Raw genomic sequence first — 19,819 nt, forward strand, 5'->3', positions numbered from 1 at the left:
TGAGCGAGATAGACTATGCTTCGTACCAGTGAATCGTTTGTTAGGCTCGCACAGAGACATGCATATTTTATAGGCCCAAAAATTTTTAATTCTTTTTTTACTGGTAATATTTCATTGATTCCAGACTTTCAAAATTTTCCTTCTTTTATAAAACATGCACTATCCTGGATTCAAACTAAAGATATGAACTCTTTTTTTCTATGATTTATTTTGTTGCACTTTAATAATAAGGAATATTTTTGTGTTTTTTTAAAAATATTTTTTATTTCCTTTTTTAATTACTATAAAAAAAAAATACCCTATTTATTTTTTAGACAGGGTTTAAAGAACACCTGTATAAAAAATTCTGCGTTCTAAATATTGTTTTAAATATGCTAATATGTCTTCTTGCCCATACTGATCATCGTGGTTTCGGATGTGACAGGGTTTAAAGAACACCTGTATATGAATACATGTTACTTAAACATAAATAATATAGTATATTATATAATAAAAAACCTATATAAAGTAATGAAATACATAAAAATATAAATAATATGTGTACCAATTGTATAAAGTACTACGTTTTTTGATCTACATTTATTTTTCGAAAAAATCTCTCGCTACACTATTTATATGCGCAGTTATTTTTATTTTAAAATTTGTTTTACGTTTTGAGTCTTTTATATTTGGCAATGAATCATTAAATATTTTTGGAGCAATTACATTATATTGCCTTTTACCAAAGGCGGTTGATACAAATGGGACAATACTATATTATTATTTAACTTAATATATAAATGTAAACAACGAATGTCTCGAGCAAGTAGAAGAATTTGTGTATCTGGGAAGCATGTTTTCAAGAGATGGAAGAGTAGAAAAAGATGTTGAAAGAAGAGTGAATGCGGGCAACAAAATGAACGGAGCACTAAGCACAGTAATTTCTAATAAAAATATGTCAATCGAAGCTAAACTGGCAGTGCACAACGGAGTTTTAGTCCCAACACTTATGTATGGAAGTGAAACATGGAACTGGCAGAGGAAGGATGAAAGCCGAGTGAACGCGGTTGAAATGCGATCTCTTTATCTCGAATGTGTGGGAAATCAATGTATGACAGGGTTACGAATGATGAAATCAGGCGAGAGTGTAAATCTGAGACAAGTATAATTGATAAGATTAAGAAAGGGTCTCTGAGATGGTTTGGTCACGTAGAACGAATGGACGACGAGAGAATGGTAAAACAAGTATATATGGCAAAAATAAACGGCAACGTTAGACGAGGACGACCAAGGAAGACGTGGCATGATCAGATAAACCAAAATCTTAAGTCTAGTCAGGTCAAAATCAGACAGAACGGAAGGGCATGTATGACAAGATGTATGAATGTGGAAGAGGCTAGGATTGTATGCCAGGATAGACGTGTGTGGCGGTCCATTCTCTCTGCCTACCCCTACGGGGAAATGGCGTGATGGTAGTAGTAGTAGTAACTTAATATACAAGTTGTAAATCTTCATCTTAATGTAAAATGTAGACAAATGTTCTGCCAGTGTTTTTGGTATGAAGCTGCCTGTGCTCACGGCGATACATTTAAGATTAGGGATGCATCTTACGCGATATTACAGCTTAACATTATAAGTTTGAATCTTTCTTCGGCTAATCCGCTTAAATAGCCATTTGTTTAGTAAATTTTAGGAACAAACTGATAACAATATTATACGAATTATAAATAATCCATTTTTTCAGTGGGTCTCAGGGCTCCGGAATCAACCAATGGCAGTCTTTATCGGATTCGGGAGGGTCGGGGAGTGGAGGGGCAGGTACAGACTCTCCGCAAAGCCCCTTCAGAAGACCGAGAAGCCGAAGTTTAAGGTGAGATCTATTTTTTGTATTGTTAATATACATTTTCAACGAGAATATGTAACTGAGAGACAAGCATTGAAATTGAAAAGCCAAACATTTTGTTGACGACCAATCTGTGAATGCATGGAATGGTCTACTTCAAGATATATTTCTCTGATCAAAAAATATGGTGAGTGATTTTTTTATAGCAGCAATTACTGGCGCTTTATCTATTTGAAGTAATAAGTCCAACGGCCTGATCCTTTGAGATAGTCAGTGTCAAGTTTGAATAAGTTGTGACTTGTCAGTTGGCTTTCACAGCTGGACCTGTGACTTGTCAGTTAGCTTTCACAGCTGGACCTGTTAATAGGAAAATATAATTATTTTTTTACATTTTTAAAGTATTAAAGGTTCCTCTGTAAAAAAAAAAAAATTGCTAATTAATAGTAGCATAAAAATTATTTTGAAATTTGTAATTTTTAATTCCCGTAAAAACGGTCATTCCATTGGCCACGCCCCTAATACGTCACGATTTATGTTTTTTTATTCCTGACCATTCAAATTTGTTTAGAACATTATCACGAATCTTGACGTCACAATTGCCAAAGTCAAACATGTTGTTTTTTTCTAGCGACATATTTCATTAAAGTTCTTTTTAAAATTTATGAATGAATACATTTCTTGGTAATATCTATATTGATTTCGAAAATACAATGAATTATTTTTATTCCATTTCATATATTTTTATCGGTATGTGACATTTTCCTATTCGATACAAATTACTTCTCTAAACGTCGAAAATCATGGCTACCTCGGAAACTAGAAAACTGTTGCTGGTTGCCGAAACAACATAACATCCCTTAATTTATGGCTATTGTAAACACGTGGGCACATAAACCGGTGATGTAGCAAAACAGTTAATTTTTATTACAAATTATTAATTTTTTCATGCATTTTTGAGAAACTTCGCTGTAAAATTAAATGGTCTCATTTTTATGGGTAGGAACACATTTTTACATCCAATTTTCCATAGCACTGAACTTCCCCATTGAGTTAATAGAGAGAATATTGCATAATTTAATTATTTCCGTTCCTATTTCAGTTCTCCGGCCAGGTCACCCGTGTCGGGTGACGACCAGGTGGCCGCCATGTCGGCGCTGTTTGCCAGCCGCTTCCCCCGTGCCCAGCACCACATGGAGGCCCGTCTGCGTCGACTGGCGGCAGAACCCCCTCCCCGGTCCGCCCCACCTATCGTCAGATTCGTCCACCATCAGGTGAGCGAGGGAGAACTCCATTTTGGTCATTGAAAGCACCGCGGCAGAATAAATATTATTTTTTTGATTTTGTGAATTCTACTACCGTTTGTATTAGTGTGGGTACCGACCGGTTCCAAAGTTACACAAGCTTCTTTATCAAGGTATACTTAACTAATGAATCTTATCCTATTTTATTTTAACAGCGATTACTCAATATTACCAAATAAACATACATCCAAACATATGGAGCTAATAAGTCTAGTCTTTTTGTCATGTTGCTCTTGTAAAGATGGGAATTGTAAAGTGAGATGGATACGATCTTCAAAACTAGACAGGAGTGTAGTGAGTTACACTCATGTATGGAAGTGAAACATGGAATTGGCAGAGGAAGGATGAATGCGGTCTCATGGGAAATCAATGTATGACAGGGTTACGAATGAGGAAATCAGACGAGAGTGCAAATCTAGGATAGGTATAATTTATAAGGAAACGGTTATCGAGATTATTTGGTCATGTAGAACAAATGGATGACGAAAGAATGATAAAACATAAATATATGGCGGGAATTAATGGTAACGTAGGACGAGGACGACATGAAAGATATGGCATGATCAGATATACCGAAATCTCAAGCCTGGTCATGTCAAAAGCAGACGCAACCGAAGAGCATGTATGACAAGATGTATGAATGTGGAGACACTAGGAATGTATGTCAGGATAGACTTGTGCGGCGGTCCATCCTCTTTGCCTACACCTATGGGGAAATGGAGTGATGGTGGTAGTAGTATTTTTAAGTTGTGAGATCTTAAGTCGATATTTTAGCTCTTTTATCTGATTGTTTCCCCGTGGTGAGCTTTTAACCCTCCCTCCCCGGTGATGTGTAGCCAGTACACATTGCGTCTAATAACTATAATATCTTTATAAATATAATAAATATTGGGTCTAGATTTTTTTAGTATTCCTCCATTACACATTTACGTATCGACTGAAATAATTTGTTATTGAATCATAATAAGTACTTATAAGGCACAAAAAAAGCATTTTATCGGAAATCTTGGATAAATTATACTCACAGAATACCAATGTTTCGCATTGTTGCGTATGAAGAAAATAGTAAAGAATTTACGCCCGTCGCAGTCAGTCACATAGTCCAGTACTAGCTACTTAGAATTAGTAGCTCTCGGGAAGTAAGCGCGGGTGCACGTTTCGCCCGAGCGATACCCAATGTTTTTTTCACGTTTTCAGCAGTTAGATTTAAAATATTATCATCTTCGAATTAAATTATGTTTAATTAAAGCCATTCCCTATAAATATTCCATTTTTACCTTTTTAAATCTCTTATTTTTTTAATGTGTAGTGACTACACAGCAACGTAATTCGCGGGTGTTTTTAGTCAGTAAGGGAAATATTAAAAAAAAAAACAGAAATTCACTTACCTTCAGAATTTCTATTGGCCTTTAATTATTTCCATTCAGAAATGCTTAAATGATTGTCTTTTTAACCCATAGGTTCTGGAGATGGCTCGGGACTGTTTGCATAAGTCAGAGACAAAGCAAATTACGAGTCGATACTTCTACGACATGACTGAGAACTTGGATCGTCTTCTACAAGAGGTAATTATTTTTTTTAAATAGCGCCATATGCAATAGTGAGTACACGCGTAGGTACGTACAATGTTACAACTAACACAGGACTATAACATGTTTATTTAAAAATCACTTTTTTAAGTTGTCTGGCTGTGGTAATAATGCGATAATATGATTACTTTCAACTCTGGTTTCGTATTTGATTTTTACCGACACACTTTTGTGTTTCTTTCCAGACAAGAGACAAGTCCGAAGACTCAGCAGCCGTGGGTAGAGTATCAGCTCTCGTGACCCGGCTTCTCCTCGCAGTATCCAGACCAGCTAGACTTTTGGAGTGTCTAGAGTTTGATCCGCAGCAGTTCTACGAACTTCTAGAAGCTGCGGAAGGGCGGGCCAGAGAGACCCAGGTGCTTAATATAATATGTTATTGCTTCCTTAGTATTCAAATTTTGGTCTTTTGAATCGGATTTTTGGTCCATCGAGCCGGATCTACCATGTTATTTTGATCCTTCCAGCCATATCTACTACATCATTTTGGTCCTTTGGGTCAGATCATCTCCAAAGAAGTTGAGGAATATCGGATGCACTGCTTCCTTTCGCTACAACTCATGACAGTTGCTATGGTAATTTTGATTTCAGGGCGTGATGTCTGACCTGCCGCAATATATCATCCACAAGTTGGGGCTCAGTAGAGACCCCCTCCAGGAAGAGCCCCCTCCTCCGCCCCCGCTGCCACCCCCAGCCGCCCTGCCCCCCGAACACTCGTCCCCAAGGTATTAATAGATATTTGGATTAAAAATAAATTATAAAATCGCTAGAAATACTTAGATTTTGTTGGTTTATATTTTGATTATTCTTTTTTCCAGGAATAAGCCACGAAGTGGTGGCACGTCACCCACGGAGAGTGACTACCAAGTGATAAAACTGATCTCAAACGGCGCTTACGGAGCTGTGTATTTAGTTAAGCATAAGCAGACGCGTCAAAGGTAAAATATTTTAAATGTACCTGTACTTAGCTGTGTATTTAGTTAAACATAAGCAGATACGTCAAAGGTAAAACATTTTAAATGTACCTGTACTTAGCTGTGTATTTAGTTAAGCATAAGCAGACACTTCAAAAGTAAAACATTTTAAATGTACCTGTACTTAAGATACTATAGCTAATTGAACCATTTAAAAAAAAAAAAAATTTGTTTACTAAATTATTAAATTAAATGACAATTGTAATATCAAAGACGGATGTCTATCACAAAGATGATTTTGAGCTAGCTTCATTTTTTTGTACTGAGGCAGTCTGTTGTTAAACTTTTTACATTTGGTTAATTACATAGTAACTTATATTACATTTAACTCTACAGTTAAGTTCTTATAAATGTGTTTTTTACTTTTTTTTTTCTTCAATTTTTAAAAATGTCGCATTTTTGCTAAATTGTGTTTTGTAATGATTTTTTTTTGTTCACAGGTTTGCCATGAAGAAAATAAACAAGAATAACTTGATGCTGAGAAATCAGGTAGAACAAGTTTTTGCTGAGAGAGACATTCTCAGTTTTGCTGATAATCCTTTTGTGGTAAGAAAATCTCAACAGTTCGTATTTATTTACATTATTTTATTGTGTTGTGGTGAGTTGTGGACAGAATTATATTGCTCCAGTATGGTGTCGTTGTGACACAATTCAGCCCTTATTTAACGATTCGAGTCTGCGCCAGAGTGACGGAGAGGGGTTGTTATCATTATGATTCCATATGAAGCAGTTGCGAACCATAATAATGTTTTATTGTAACTTTATTTACAGAAAAACAAATAAATAACTAACATTTATTTTAAATCATTTCCACCATTTGCATTTTTATCCTAATATAGATATAAATTTTAATAAAGCGCGCCCAGCGCCTGCGGTGAGCCAAGAAACTAGCCGATTATTCCAGCTTATTTTTTCATACAAATAAGTATACCATATTTTGAATGTACTCGTATTAACCCCAGTGCGGGTTTTTTTCCTAGATTACACACATTATTTGAAGATTCTTAAGGACTATTTTTCTTTGAGATGGTACTTTTGACATAAGACCATAATTACTTTCATGCGTCATATTGCAGGACATATAGCGCTCCACGCGGCCGTTTTTAGCACTATTAATTACTAGAACAATGCGGCCAGTTGACATTTCAATTGAATACCTTATATCGACTGAATTCATAGTGGTATTTTTTTTATTTTTTTTAATGAATTATCTATATAATATAATATATCACGAAGTTACATCGTTTGAGTTGATTTCATGGATGAGACAACTCTCATCCATGAAATCAACTCAAACGTATCACACAGAACCAAAGAAAAATATCAATTTATAGTATATATTACTTACATTATATTATGTACCTCCTATGTATGTACAAATATATGATTTTTTTTTATAGCTTACCTGTAAATAAAATCACCGTTCGCCGCTGATATGAAGAGTACCTAAGAATGGATGTCAATTTTAATGTATTCTAAACTAATAATGACGTCATTTTTGCGTAACTTAAATTGTTGAATACCGAGAACACGTACAATGTTTGCTCGGAGACACTTTTTGTATTTAGCTCCAAGAGTGTTCAACGTCTTGGATGAACATATTTAGTTCTCCAAAACTTTGTCTATGCTTAAGATAAAATGTCGAGGAGAAGAGACCACTGTATGAGATTGCTCTGGAAATACATTCATAGTATTGATGCTGTCTTTATTATTACCTTCAGTGTATATCATCTTTGAATAAGCTTAATAGTGATGCTTAGTAATTTGTAAATACATATTTGAATTTCACCGGTGTAAATATGGAAATTATTCCAAAACTGCTATTTTTATTAATTTATTTATTATTTATCACGCTGTTCATTGCATTTAGCCGGCGGTTGGCAAGCCAAATGTCACGAAAAGCGGTCGCCATAGTAATTGTAATTAAATTATCACTTTTTTGTATTAGATTCTCCTTACTATTTTGCTAATGCAATATATTGTATTATTTTCTAAAGTAAACGCCAATTTTTCGCCAGTGAACTGTATTTATTTACGAGGAAAACAAAAAACAAACCGAGCGTTGACTTAGAGTACACACGCGTTGATTAATGACTGCGATAACTTAAGCATGTTCATATTTTTTATTTTTCCGTACATATATTATTTACAAAGAAATATAATTACAAAAATACACTTTAAAAAAATACATCTTAAAATTAAGCTATAACACGAATTGGAAAAACTGCCCACAAAGACTACAGCGTCTGAGCGTGGGCCATTCCTTTTTTAATTGTTAAAAAGTTTATAGCACATATATATGGTATGACATGACCATGAAAAAAAAATAAAAGAAAAGTAAAATAAAAGAAAAGAAAAGAAAAAAAAAAAAAAAACAAATTAACACATTAGCTGAAATTACGAAAATATGATTTATTTGCAGTACGTTTTTATTTTTTAATATTTTTTTTAAAGAATGTGTCTATCTGCTTCTTCCATGGTAATCCAAGACCTCAAACCTACTTTAAATTGTACCAGTGATTTAATGTTTTGTAGTTCCTCGGTTAGAAGATTGAAGGATCTTGGACCAACATGTAAGGAGTGCCTCTGTGCGAACTAAGTTCTGCATCCTGGAACTGACAGTACACTATCAGATCTATTACTAATACGATTTAAATTATTGCTTAACAATTCCCTATTCAAGTAAACATATTTCAGGCACTGAAATAATGAAATAAATATAACTTTCTAAAACTAAGGAGTCCACTCTCTACGTGTAATTTATTGCTAGGAAATAATCTATGTTTTATTGTTCATTGTGATCGCTCAAATGCTTAGCATGTTTTTTAGCACGTCGATATTTATTTGTTATTGAGCTACAGGAAGGTAAAGTTCCTTTCAGCTATTCTTTAGTCAGCGGTCAGATCAATGTGATTTATTATACTCACTCCCCACATCATGCACAGATGCGTGATCGGCAGTCAACCTTTAAAAGGCACCATATTTGTCTCACTATTTCAACAAGAAAATTGAATTTTAAAATTCACAGATTTTGAAGAATGATCAGGTAGAAAGGGTGAGGCAAACGTGGTGCCGATCAAAGGTTACACACAGAAATGTATTCTTCATCCGCTCAACAATAGTCTGCTGCACGACCCCTCAATCCCTCCCTTCCAGGTGTCGATGTACTGCTCGTTCGAGACCCGGCGCCACCTGTGCCTGGTGCTGGAGCTGGTGGAGGGCGGGGACTGCGCCGCGCTGCTGCGGGCTATCGGGGGCCCGCTGCCCCCCGACATGGCGCGCTTCTACTTTGCCGAGGCCGTGCTCGCCGTTGAGTATCTGCATAGCTACGGCGTCGTGCACCGGGACCTCAAGCCTGACAAGTAAGGGAGTCATTTGGAGTGGATGCGTTACATGGTCATTTAAAGTGGATGAGTGTAATGACATTTAAAGTGAATGGGTGGGTGTCATGTTCATTTGGAGTGGATAGGTGACACTAATCATTTGAAGTGGATAGGCGATGTTGTCATTTTGAGTGGATAGATGGCGTGGTCATTTGGATTAGATGGGTGATATGGTCCTTTGGAGTAGATGGGTAACATGGTAATTTGGAGTGGATGTCATGGTTATACAAAGTGTTTGGATGACTATCGGTAAAAAAAGAGTAGGAATTGTGAGTGCACTGATGTTCTTATGATTTTAAATTTAAAGGCAACAACAATGTTGTGACCTTGTCATAATCAATCACCTCTAAAGTATGCCACTTATAATTTATTTTGCCGACGTAAAAATCTGTTTTATTTTTTATTTATGCTGAATGTTCATTATGACTGCCTTGGATTAAATTTTTTAGCATTTTGTAATACTTTTTAATAATTGTTACAGCTTACTCATAACGGCACTAGGACACATAAAATTAACTGACTTTGGCCTTAGCAAAATGGGTCTCATGTCATGTAAGTAATCACAATGTTATATCGAGAAATATTTTCATATCCAACAATATAATACAGCAAATAAATTATTTAAAAAATAAATTACATCTATTCTGAATTAAATAAAAAATTGAACATTTGAGTTAAATTGTATAAATTACATCTATTTTGAATGAAATTTTATTAAAATTATTCTAAATTTTAATAAATCTCATTATATATTAAAAATTAGATTTTGATCAATTTAACACTTTTAATTTTTGTTTTGTCGTTATTAGACATAACATATAATTGGTGAATGGTGTTCATGTGTTATTTTTTTATTTTATGAATTGTAAATATATTGTGATATATTTGATTGTTTGTGAACTGAAAATAAAGAAAAAAACAAAAGAGCATAATATGATGTTAGCAAGTTTTCTTTGAACTCCCTTACATTTTCACACTAGCTTACTATGGTAAGTTTCTAGATTGTTGTCGTGCTGAAATTACAATATAGTCTTTATTTTCCATTTTGCACATCGACTAGGCTGGGTGCTATTATAATTGGCTAGCTACAGTAATTGGACATTCTAAATCTAATGGTCAAAAATAAATAAATGTAATGCGTTCATTTTAAGAAAAAAATACAGAAAAAAGTGTTTTTTTTTCACAGTGCATGGTTGCGCCACATGTACTATATGTGTTTGTGTATAGCACATTTACTGGATTGCGGCGTTGGATTTTTTGCTACCTACTGGACCCTGGTAAAAATGTTGTAATTCCTAATGTGGGTCCACCTTTTTATCTCCCAGCGCTATCGCAAATAATTTGTTTTGGCGATCAATAATCCACTGTGTCGTGTTATCACACATCAATAATCTAGAACCCGCGACAAGTGCCTTCCTGACCACAGGATCTGATCTTGCCTGCCGCGAGAGAAGTTCCGAACAATAAGGTGCCAAGAACCCCAGTACAAGGTAGGTAATTGCATTCATTGGTATTAGGCACAGTGGCAAAGAGCGCTAATCAGTTATTCGAGCGTTCATCAGCTTCTGGCTAGTGGCGCGATCAATGGAGATAAATTCTTACGTTCACTTATTTTTGACCATTAGATTTAGTGTCCAATTATTATAGCGCCCACCCTATGTATATATGATGTAGCTTAAAGCCTTATTGTATACCATATTCCATATACTCTATGCCTACATTTTTTTTTCAGTGGCAACAAATCTTTACGAAGAATACGTTGATAAAGAAACCCAGCAATTTTCCGATAAACAAGTTTGCGGGACACCAGAATATATTGCTCCTGAAGTGATTCTTAGACAGGTATTTTTCAATAATTATTCATTCATTTATACTTGCTTTTTAAACATTAAAAAAAAAAAAAATTCACAGGGGTTGCATTCCTTTCTACCATATTCTACAAGTGTACAATTTTATATCTTGTTGCAGTTTTCTTCTTCTATCAATTTCTTTTACTTTCCTATTTTAAAAAAATCATATTCACACCAATTTTATTTTAATTTAATTTAATTTTACTTTCTTTTATTTAGGAAACATACAGTACAGTTACAAAGTTTTATATTTTACACAGTTAGACTTAACTCTAATGCACCAGTGAAGTTTCCATATTATAAAGTAATTATATGTAAGGTTATTAATTAAAGTACAAAAAAGAGAAGGAAAAAAAACAGAAATAGAAGTTGTTTAAAAAAAAAAAAATTAAGTAAAAAATGAAGAAAATTTGTAAAAGTAATTAAAAGTTAAGAATTAAAATAAAGAATGAAAAACATGCTCAGATGTAAAGTAAAATAAAATAATAATAACATTTTTTTAAAAAGGAAAAACATAAATATACACATACATATTTTAAGGGATTCAAAGAAACGATTATTCAACCAATATTATTTTATTATGTAAACTATTCAAGTTTGTTAGTGAAATTTTTTGGTGGAAGTTCATTGTAATTTATTATAGAAATAAATTACAGTGAACCCAGTACATAGTTCCTTTAGAAATTTTTTTAAAAATTAAATTAGTATTATAATTTAAATCGGTTTGTGGTTCCGTGGCTAGTGTCTCAGACTCAAGGCTCGAAGGTTCGTGGTTCAAATCCCACTCTACCCCAACTTGATTCCCATTTTCTAATAGTGAGTTATTTACAACTCGTTGAAAATGGCCCTCAAAATTAAGTGTTTGGGTAAATCATAAAAACGCTAATATTTGAAAAAAAATAAAAATATATATAAATTATCGACGGAAAATTACTACAATTAGGTAACTTTAAAATCAGCATTTTTGAGCTACCCACTAAAACACATTTTTGTATCTTTCTCCATGAATGCTACAAATAGACAAGTCGCTATTCATTAAAATCATCGTCTGGTTTCTGGCACTAGTTGGTAACTACAAATTTTCAAAAAATGAGATTGATTCATAACTGGCATCAAATAAACTTAGTTTGAAAAGTAAATAAAAATATGTCATATTTTATAAATACAAAAAGCAATAATATTTTTTTGTTTGTTTCTTCGGACCGGTTTCATAGCTATACAAGCTTCTTTATCAAGGTATACTTAACTAATGATTTCTATCATATTTTATTTTATCAGTAATATGCTGTGTATGGAACTAATAAATCAAGTCTTTTTGTCTTGTGATGGTACTGTGATATGGATACGCAAAACAATTATCTAATTTCCTATGGTCAAACATTATGCACAACTAATAATATAGGCACATTGTTAAAAAATCACAAAGACAAAGTCCCTAAATATAATAAATTTGGCATATAAAGAATAAATAAATAAATAAATAATATACCAATTAAACTGTAATGATTTCGACTCAAATATACATTGGAAAAACTAAAAGAAACTTTGATATTAGAGTAAAAGAATACTTAAGGTGCCCAAATAATAATATTTTTGCTGAATTTGCAAACCATCTGATAGAAAATTATTAAAGACACTGGATTAAAAGTTCTTCATGTTGAAAATAAATATTAAAATTAGACAACTTGGAAATCTTAAAAATTAAAAAAGCGATTCATAATTTAAAATATAATAAATAACCAAATAAACAATATTTCCTTTAGTCCACTCCTGTCTAGTTATGAGCGTATCCATCTCACATTACCATCCTTACAAGACAAAATTGTTTTCACCTATTTTTTATTTCAGGGGTACGGTAAGCCTGTAGACTGGTGGTCAATGGGGGTGATTCTGTATGAATTCCTGATCGGCTGCGTTCCCTTCTTCGGAGAGACTCCCGAGGAGCTGTTCGCTCATACTGTCAACGGTAAAAATAAGCAGATTACCTTTCTTTCAGTCTGAGGTTGCTGCATTTGATTGCTTTCACACAGTACAATCTTTTGCCAAACGATCTCAAATAAATTTTTATTCATTCCAAGAATGAATAAAAACATAGTATTTGTATGCGCCAAATAAGCTGGTGTTGTAAAATTTTGCATTTTAATACAATATTTAAACCAATATCTTTTCAAGATTTTGGTTATTATCAATTTTAAATCAGAAAATTATGAAAATGGTAATGCTAAATAAATTGTCTGCAGTGGTTTAAAATACGCATATTTTGAATCATCTAAAAACGAGCTATACTATTGATAAAAGCGTAATTGTATGAATAACTGATGACGTCAAAGTGGCCTGACTTGTTTTTAAACCTGAAAATACACGATACACGAGGGTAAAGTCGATGGTAAATGAAATGAAATTATTAACATATAAACAAAGAATATTTTACAATACAATGATATTTGTTCATAAAATTATAAACTCTAATAAAAAAACAGAATTTTGGAAAAAAATTGATCGGAACCAGCATAAACACAATCACAATACTAGAGAAAAGAACAAAATTAGACTTCCATTTAAGAAAAAGGCAAAGTCACAAAATTCAATTTTATTTAAAGCAATTACGAAATGGAAAAAAATATTTATGAAGAAAAAAACTTATCAAAATTTAAAATAATGGTCAAGACATATGTGATAAACAATTTATAAATTAAATATATTTGCAATGTTATTATTAGAACACACATAACAATATGTATGATATGTGTGCCCTACTTTAAGATTTAAATATTTAAAAAAATATAAAAAAATTGTTAGTGAAAACTTGATTTAAATATCTGTACCTCAGAGGCAGACGGACGCAAATCCAAACGTCAAATGTTCAACCAAAGCCTAAAGAATCTACTTTCTCTAAGTGATTTCTAATCATTTATAGCATTCATTTGTATTTTCAGTATCTTAATACATTGGTTCTTTCATTATAAGACTTACATTTCTTCAAAACCAATGGACATGATCATAAACTGGATACGAATATCAAAATGTAATTTCATCAAAATCTGGTTTTGCTGTAGTCAGAATACAAATAACAATAAGTAAATTTGACTCCAGATGACATCGAATGGCCTGATGAAGATGATTTTCCAATTGCGCCGGAAGCCCGAGCCATCATCACCGCCCTTCTCTCCAGATCTCCTCGAGACCGGCTCGGAACTGGTTCCACCAACCAAGTCAAGGTAACATAAATAGGCTCAACATTCGCATTCGAAATCGCAACACTGCAATACAGCCAAGGAGGGTATATACTCTAATACGGATAAAATTGAAGATAAATTTTAATTTCCCATCAGAAAATGTACCCAGATGATGTGTAATTCAGAATACCTGAAACTAGTTGTGTTATAATATATTAAACTCTTATGTGGTAAAAATTACAAAGTGTTTCATTTTAAATAAATTAAAAAACTACTTATCATATTTCAGAAGTATTGTGTTTCTTGTTAACGCTATATTTAATTCAATTTATGTAGTAGGTCACACATTTTTGTGAATGTCTCAGAACAAAGCTAGATGGATGAGCTTTAGAAATGGGCGATTGAGATTTGTACAATATCGTAAAAAATGTATTTTTTATTCGTAGGAACATGTTTTCTTCTGGGGTGTTGACTGGACATCGCTGTTGCGACAGAAAGCTGAGTTTGTTCCACAGCTAGACAATGATGAAGATACGAGCTATTTTGACAGTAAGTATTGTGAAAAAATAAAGCCGCAATAAATTGTTACCTTTGCGCAATGAGGAGTTATGCATATTTTTTCATCCACACCCAGTGTTGCATAGAAAACTGGATTGATACGCTGAATGCAGTGTATCGATCATCCGATGCATGAATGCTAGCTGCTCTGAAATATTTTTATTTTTTTATTTATTTATATTTTTATCTTACAAACTATAATTAATAATAATAAAAAAAATGTGACCTCACTGGGGTTACCCGTGCCGAGGACACTTAACAATATACTTTTTTGAAATGTTTTTACATTTGAGAATAAACAAAGAAGACTAACTTAATAAACAGAGATAATTAAAAAAATATTCACAGTTTTAAAAACTAGGTATATAAGTACATCCATATTATTTATATTACAAAACGCACAGTGAAAATAACAAAAACCTAACATAAGCTATACACTTGTGGGGCGGTTGATTCAATATTGGTTTGGGCGAATGAGACAATCCATTTTACTTCTACCTAGCTCCACTATACATTTTTTTATAGCCTTTTTAAACATTTTCTCGTTACTAATTGTTTTAATAGATAGTGGAAGTAGGTTATAGATTTTAATTGAATAATACTCAAAATCTCTTTGTCCAAAAGTGGTTTTAGTTTGTATTTGTTTAAGTTGTCTTTGTGTTGAGGATCTAGTGATTATATTATTTGTATGTGATGTATTGTAGGGGTTATGTCTTTCATTTGAGTAAGAGTAGTTTTTGAATCTGTAAGTGAGTAATATTTCAGCGTATAATTGTTTTGGTGTCATAAGTTGTGATTTGTGGAATATTTCTTCAGTAGATGTCTGTATCGGTACTCTGAGTATTATTTTAATTATGGATTTTTGTGCAACAAATACACTAATTAAAACTGTGTCACTCGCACCACCCCAACAGATTATATTGTACTCCAAAATTGATTGGCACAATTCAAAATAAATCTTTAAAAGTTCCTGTACACTATAATTTATATTATAATGTTTCACCGTGAGTGTAAAACTAAAGTAAGCACAAATTTCTCATTTTTGTGGTTTAAATGAAAAATAATCACTTCTGTCACAAGCTTGAAAGTGGAAAAGGGAAGTTTAGTTTAAATTCAAACATTCACTCATAAAAAAAATTGAAAGAACATTAAAATGGTATTATTTGGCAAGATTAAAAATATTTAGTGTGAGTTTACTTTTAAGCCTTAACAGAGGAACATATTAAATTTATTTTAGTGATTTCACACAAACTAAATTTGTAATTATATTATTTAAACCAACTACTGTTTTATTTCCAGGCCGGTGCGACAGGTACAATCACAGCGAGGCCGACACAGACTGTGACACCGGAGACGATAGTCCCGTACTGTTCGGCACATTTAGTTCAATGTCTCCGCAGTACAGAAAGTTCCAATCCAACTCCACAACCGATTTGAGCTTCGGGGAAGGAAAGGTCAGCGATTTGTTTATCTTATTTGACTAATTGACAGTTTTCAGTTCTGTGTGTGAAAATGAACCGGGGGGTGATTGCAAACGGAAGATACGAAAGACATATCTACATTGTGATGATATAGTTAAAGATAAATTCTCCCTAGCGATTACGAAGATACATTATCCACCCTGTATCACTGGAAGTGACAAAAACCATGACCAAGAAAGCTCTTTTTGCTTTAATTGCGATTTGTTTTTATTTTAAATAATTTTCAAGTGGCTACTTTTTTTACAGAAGCCTATTTAAAATACGAAACAGAAATAAGTCAATTTGAATTTGAAATTAAGCGCTGAGTATAATTTGCCAGTCAATACAGTAGTGACTGGAAAAAATGTTGCCGCTATAAAAAATAAACATTTCCAATTAATTTTTTTCTGTTTTGTTCAAAAATAAAATTAAAAAATTACAACAAGGATGGACAATTTTATAGAGAAAGGAATCTCGAAGTCTAGGCATTTACAGGGTTTATGACCTGTCATTGGCTGTTTTTTTAAAAAAAATATATTTGAAAATTTATTTATTTAACCTTACAGATTATTACATTTATTTTACAATAATAATAATACATAATTTTTTATTCATACACTGTTGTTGATAATAATATTTTTTACATCTTTTGAAAAGTTTGTCTGATTCTTTTTTGTTTAGTTTTGTCTGGTAGTTTATTGTATAATATCAGTCTCGATTGTCCTTGTCACGTTTTGGAATGTTGTATGTGATATTGATCTGATATTCTTGTATTATGTCAATGTTTATAACAATTTTTTTTAATTTTTAGATCTTTGTCTACAATGAAATCAGTGCCTTTATTATTATTATTCTTTATGTAGGATTCATCGAATCTCTTATAATCGTCAATAAATAAATTATAACTTTAAATATAAACCAATAATTATAAAATAAAATTCAATAATTAGTAAACTAAACCTATCAAACTAATGTAAATCAAAAAACTACAATTGATAAATTAAAATCAATAATCGCGAATCTAATGCCAAGCCGTCTTGTCCTGCAAAAAATCATCAACTCTATAGTAGCTTTTTCCAAACAGGCTGTGCTTGACAAAACCTTTGAATTTTTCTGTTGGCAAAGCCTGAATTTCAAGATGTACCTTGTTGTAGAATCAAATGCAGTTTGAGGCACAGACTAACTTATAAATAAATTTTACTCTCGTTGTAGTCTGTTTATGTCATTTTGGTTTCCTGTTCCCCATAGTTGTTGCATATAACATATTTTAGATGCGACATAGGCTTCATACATAATAATTTTAATTTAAATTCGTTGACTTCACTAAAATCAACAGATGGAGGAATTGAAGAAATATGGATTTTCAAATGTGGGAAAAATGGTGAATGTTACACAGTTTATAAAGTGGCCACTTAAACCAGCCAATGACTAATGTCTAGACCTCCCATTTTCCTTCTCTAAAATGTTCTCCATCCCTGTTGTAATTTGTTAATCTCAATGACTCTAGTGGGTGCAATCCAGTATTTTGTCTACAAACATTTCGACAAACTCAAAATATTGCAAGAATAAAATGTTTCTTTTTGTGCATATGGTGAAATTAGCTCTGGATCATTCAGCCATTTTCCTGTCGGAATAAATAATCACTTATATGAAGAATGTCCATACTAATATGTGGGTATTTTGAAACCCCAGGTGATGGGAGGAAGCATGGAAAGTTGTCCAGGTACTCCGGACAGTCAGGGCGACCCGCCCACCATCGGAGGTCCCGTTGCCCCGGCAACTCCACCATCGGTCCACCATCACAAGTGTCCCGTAAGTCTATAGAAATCTTCCGATGGTATTGATAATGCCCTTCACATCCGTATACTTGCGCTTATTTAAAACCATTTGCTCTCATGAATTTCTTTTTCATATCACTTAAATGTGACACCTTTTTAAAAACAATTGAAAATATATCATAATAAATTAACTAGTAGATAGTGATGTTATTGTTTATTTTTGCATAAAAATGTCTCCCTTAAACAGGTTGTACCTAGTTAGGCAGACTAGACATAATCCAGAGCAATCTATTACCTAAGTATGTATGTACATCACACACCCATACACATATACACACACTCTCACTCACCCTAAATATATATACTCACCCTAATGAACATGTACAACAATAATAAAACGGATATTCTAAATAAGAGTACGCATTGTTTTTTATTTATGTTATTTTATTGTGACTATTATTACTATAATTTATTGATATACATTAAAAAAAACTTATTACTACTACGAGACTTTATTGATAATCTAGTAAAATTATATTCGATTGTATAAATTGCATCTATCTTAAAATAAATTTTATTAAAATTAATCTTTTATAAATTCTAATAACTGCTTTAATAACATATGAATGAAAACTAAATTTTGGTCTATATATAATTTTTCATTTTTCTTTTGTGACTATTGGTGTTTACATATGATTGGTGAAAGATGTTTAGTGTTATTATTTTTTATTTTATAAATTGTATATAATATATTGTGATATCTTTTTTTATATTTTTATTAATAACAAATTAAAATACAATATTGCAACTAAGTACAATTCTTTACAATAATCAAATATATATATTTATATTAACATTTCCCACTACGTAAAAGAAATAAACAATTCTTGTGTAGATAATTTTTACGGTTTGTGAACTGAAAATAAATAAATAAATCTGGTAGATAAAGAAATTGTATTTTATTGGTAATAAACCATGATTATTATTATTATTTATTATTAAAATGTTTAAAAATGGCATGTTTTGGAAAAAACTATTGTTTTCATCTTCAAGCGTCATTTTAATTACAATATTTGCCATCAACCCCTTTTTGAAGTTATAAATAAGATCTTTTTAATAGCAGCAACCCGAGCTAATATTTTGACGTTTAATTTATTTTACAGTTCCTCGGCGGGGGTCGCGCTCCGCCCCACTCCACGCCCGAGTCGTCACAGACGGACTCTGACGACGTGTCCCCACACCTCGCTAGGAAGCGACGCACCAACACCTTCGCCACTGCTGGCGGGTGTACGCCGCTCGTGACAGGTAGGATCAAATGTGAGTGACTCGTTTCTAAAAACCCTCACAATGTGTCAATTTTATTTATTCATATTATGTACATTACAAAATGGAAGATCTTAATTCATACGTATGGAAATAATGAAAATAAAAAGGTAAAATTAGGTAAAAAACTACCAGAGAATGTTATGTTAAAAAGTAAGAGAATCTTGTAACAAAAAACTCTCTCAGACGTAAAAATTGTCAATGTCCAAAATAATATTGTTCAATATAGAAATAGCCCTTTCCAACAGGCATAACCATTAGAAAGTTGTTCTTCTATATTGGAATGTGAAACCGTCTATGCTGACGCTGTCCAAGGCAATTATCAGGAACATAAAAGCTAATGTTCCGCATAATTTCAGGGTTGTCAATAATACCGCACAACAATCGAAAGAAATGCATAGTAAAACACATATTCCTTCCGGTTTTCAAACTGCTGTAACCAAGCATAAGAAAAAAGCGTTTAGTGGGCCATTGTGAAAGACATAACTGAGCATTTTGAAATATTGAACTATAATTTATTTCATCTTCCCCATTCAGATACGTTTATTATATCTGCCTGGAGAGTACGAAAATCATCCAAAGTTTTAATCGGATATTAATTTTGGTTA

The 19,819-nt window shown here is 32.7% G+C and overlaps 1 protein-coding gene across 1 annotated transcript in view; it reads left to right on the top strand.

The window, feature by feature from the left end:
• The window catches only part of dop (microtubule-associated serine/threonine (MAST) protein kinase dop), a gene marked incomplete at its 3' end in the record, with an annotated part of 60,453 nt that overhangs the window by 33,443 nt on the left and 7,191 nt on the right, over positions 1–19,819 (top strand). The window contains exons 7-22 of the mRNA XM_088238833.1: positions 1,724–1,849; positions 2,922–3,093; positions 4,584–4,688; positions 4,898–5,068; positions 5,301–5,434; positions 5,528–5,647; positions 6,124–6,229; positions 8,840–9,045; positions 9,548–9,618; positions 10,799–10,908; positions 12,765–12,882; positions 14,010–14,134; positions 14,539–14,641; positions 15,950–16,104; positions 17,803–17,922; positions 19,052–19,193. Coding sequence (XP_088094959.1) covers positions 1,724–1,849; positions 2,922–3,093; positions 4,584–4,688; positions 4,898–5,068; positions 5,301–5,434; positions 5,528–5,647; positions 6,124–6,229; positions 8,840–9,045; positions 9,548–9,618; positions 10,799–10,908; positions 12,765–12,882; positions 14,010–14,134; positions 14,539–14,641; positions 15,950–16,104; positions 17,803–17,922; positions 19,052–19,193 — 2,084 coding nt within the window. The remainder of the gene's footprint in view (positions 1–1,723; positions 1,850–2,921; positions 3,094–4,583; positions 4,689–4,897; positions 5,069–5,300; positions 5,435–5,527; positions 5,648–6,123; positions 6,230–8,839; positions 9,046–9,547; positions 9,619–10,798; positions 10,909–12,764; positions 12,883–14,009; positions 14,135–14,538; positions 14,642–15,949; positions 16,105–17,802; positions 17,923–19,051; positions 19,194–19,819) is intronic.

Source organism: Micrasema longulum, unplaced genomic scaffold (genome assembly GCF_059751315.1).
Source record: "Micrasema longulum isolate JH-2025_06_02 unplaced genomic scaffold, ASM5975131v1 h1tg001976l, whole genome shotgun sequence".
In the NCBI taxonomy this organism is placed as follows: domain Eukaryota; kingdom Metazoa; phylum Arthropoda; class Insecta; order Trichoptera; family Brachycentridae; genus Micrasema; species Micrasema longulum.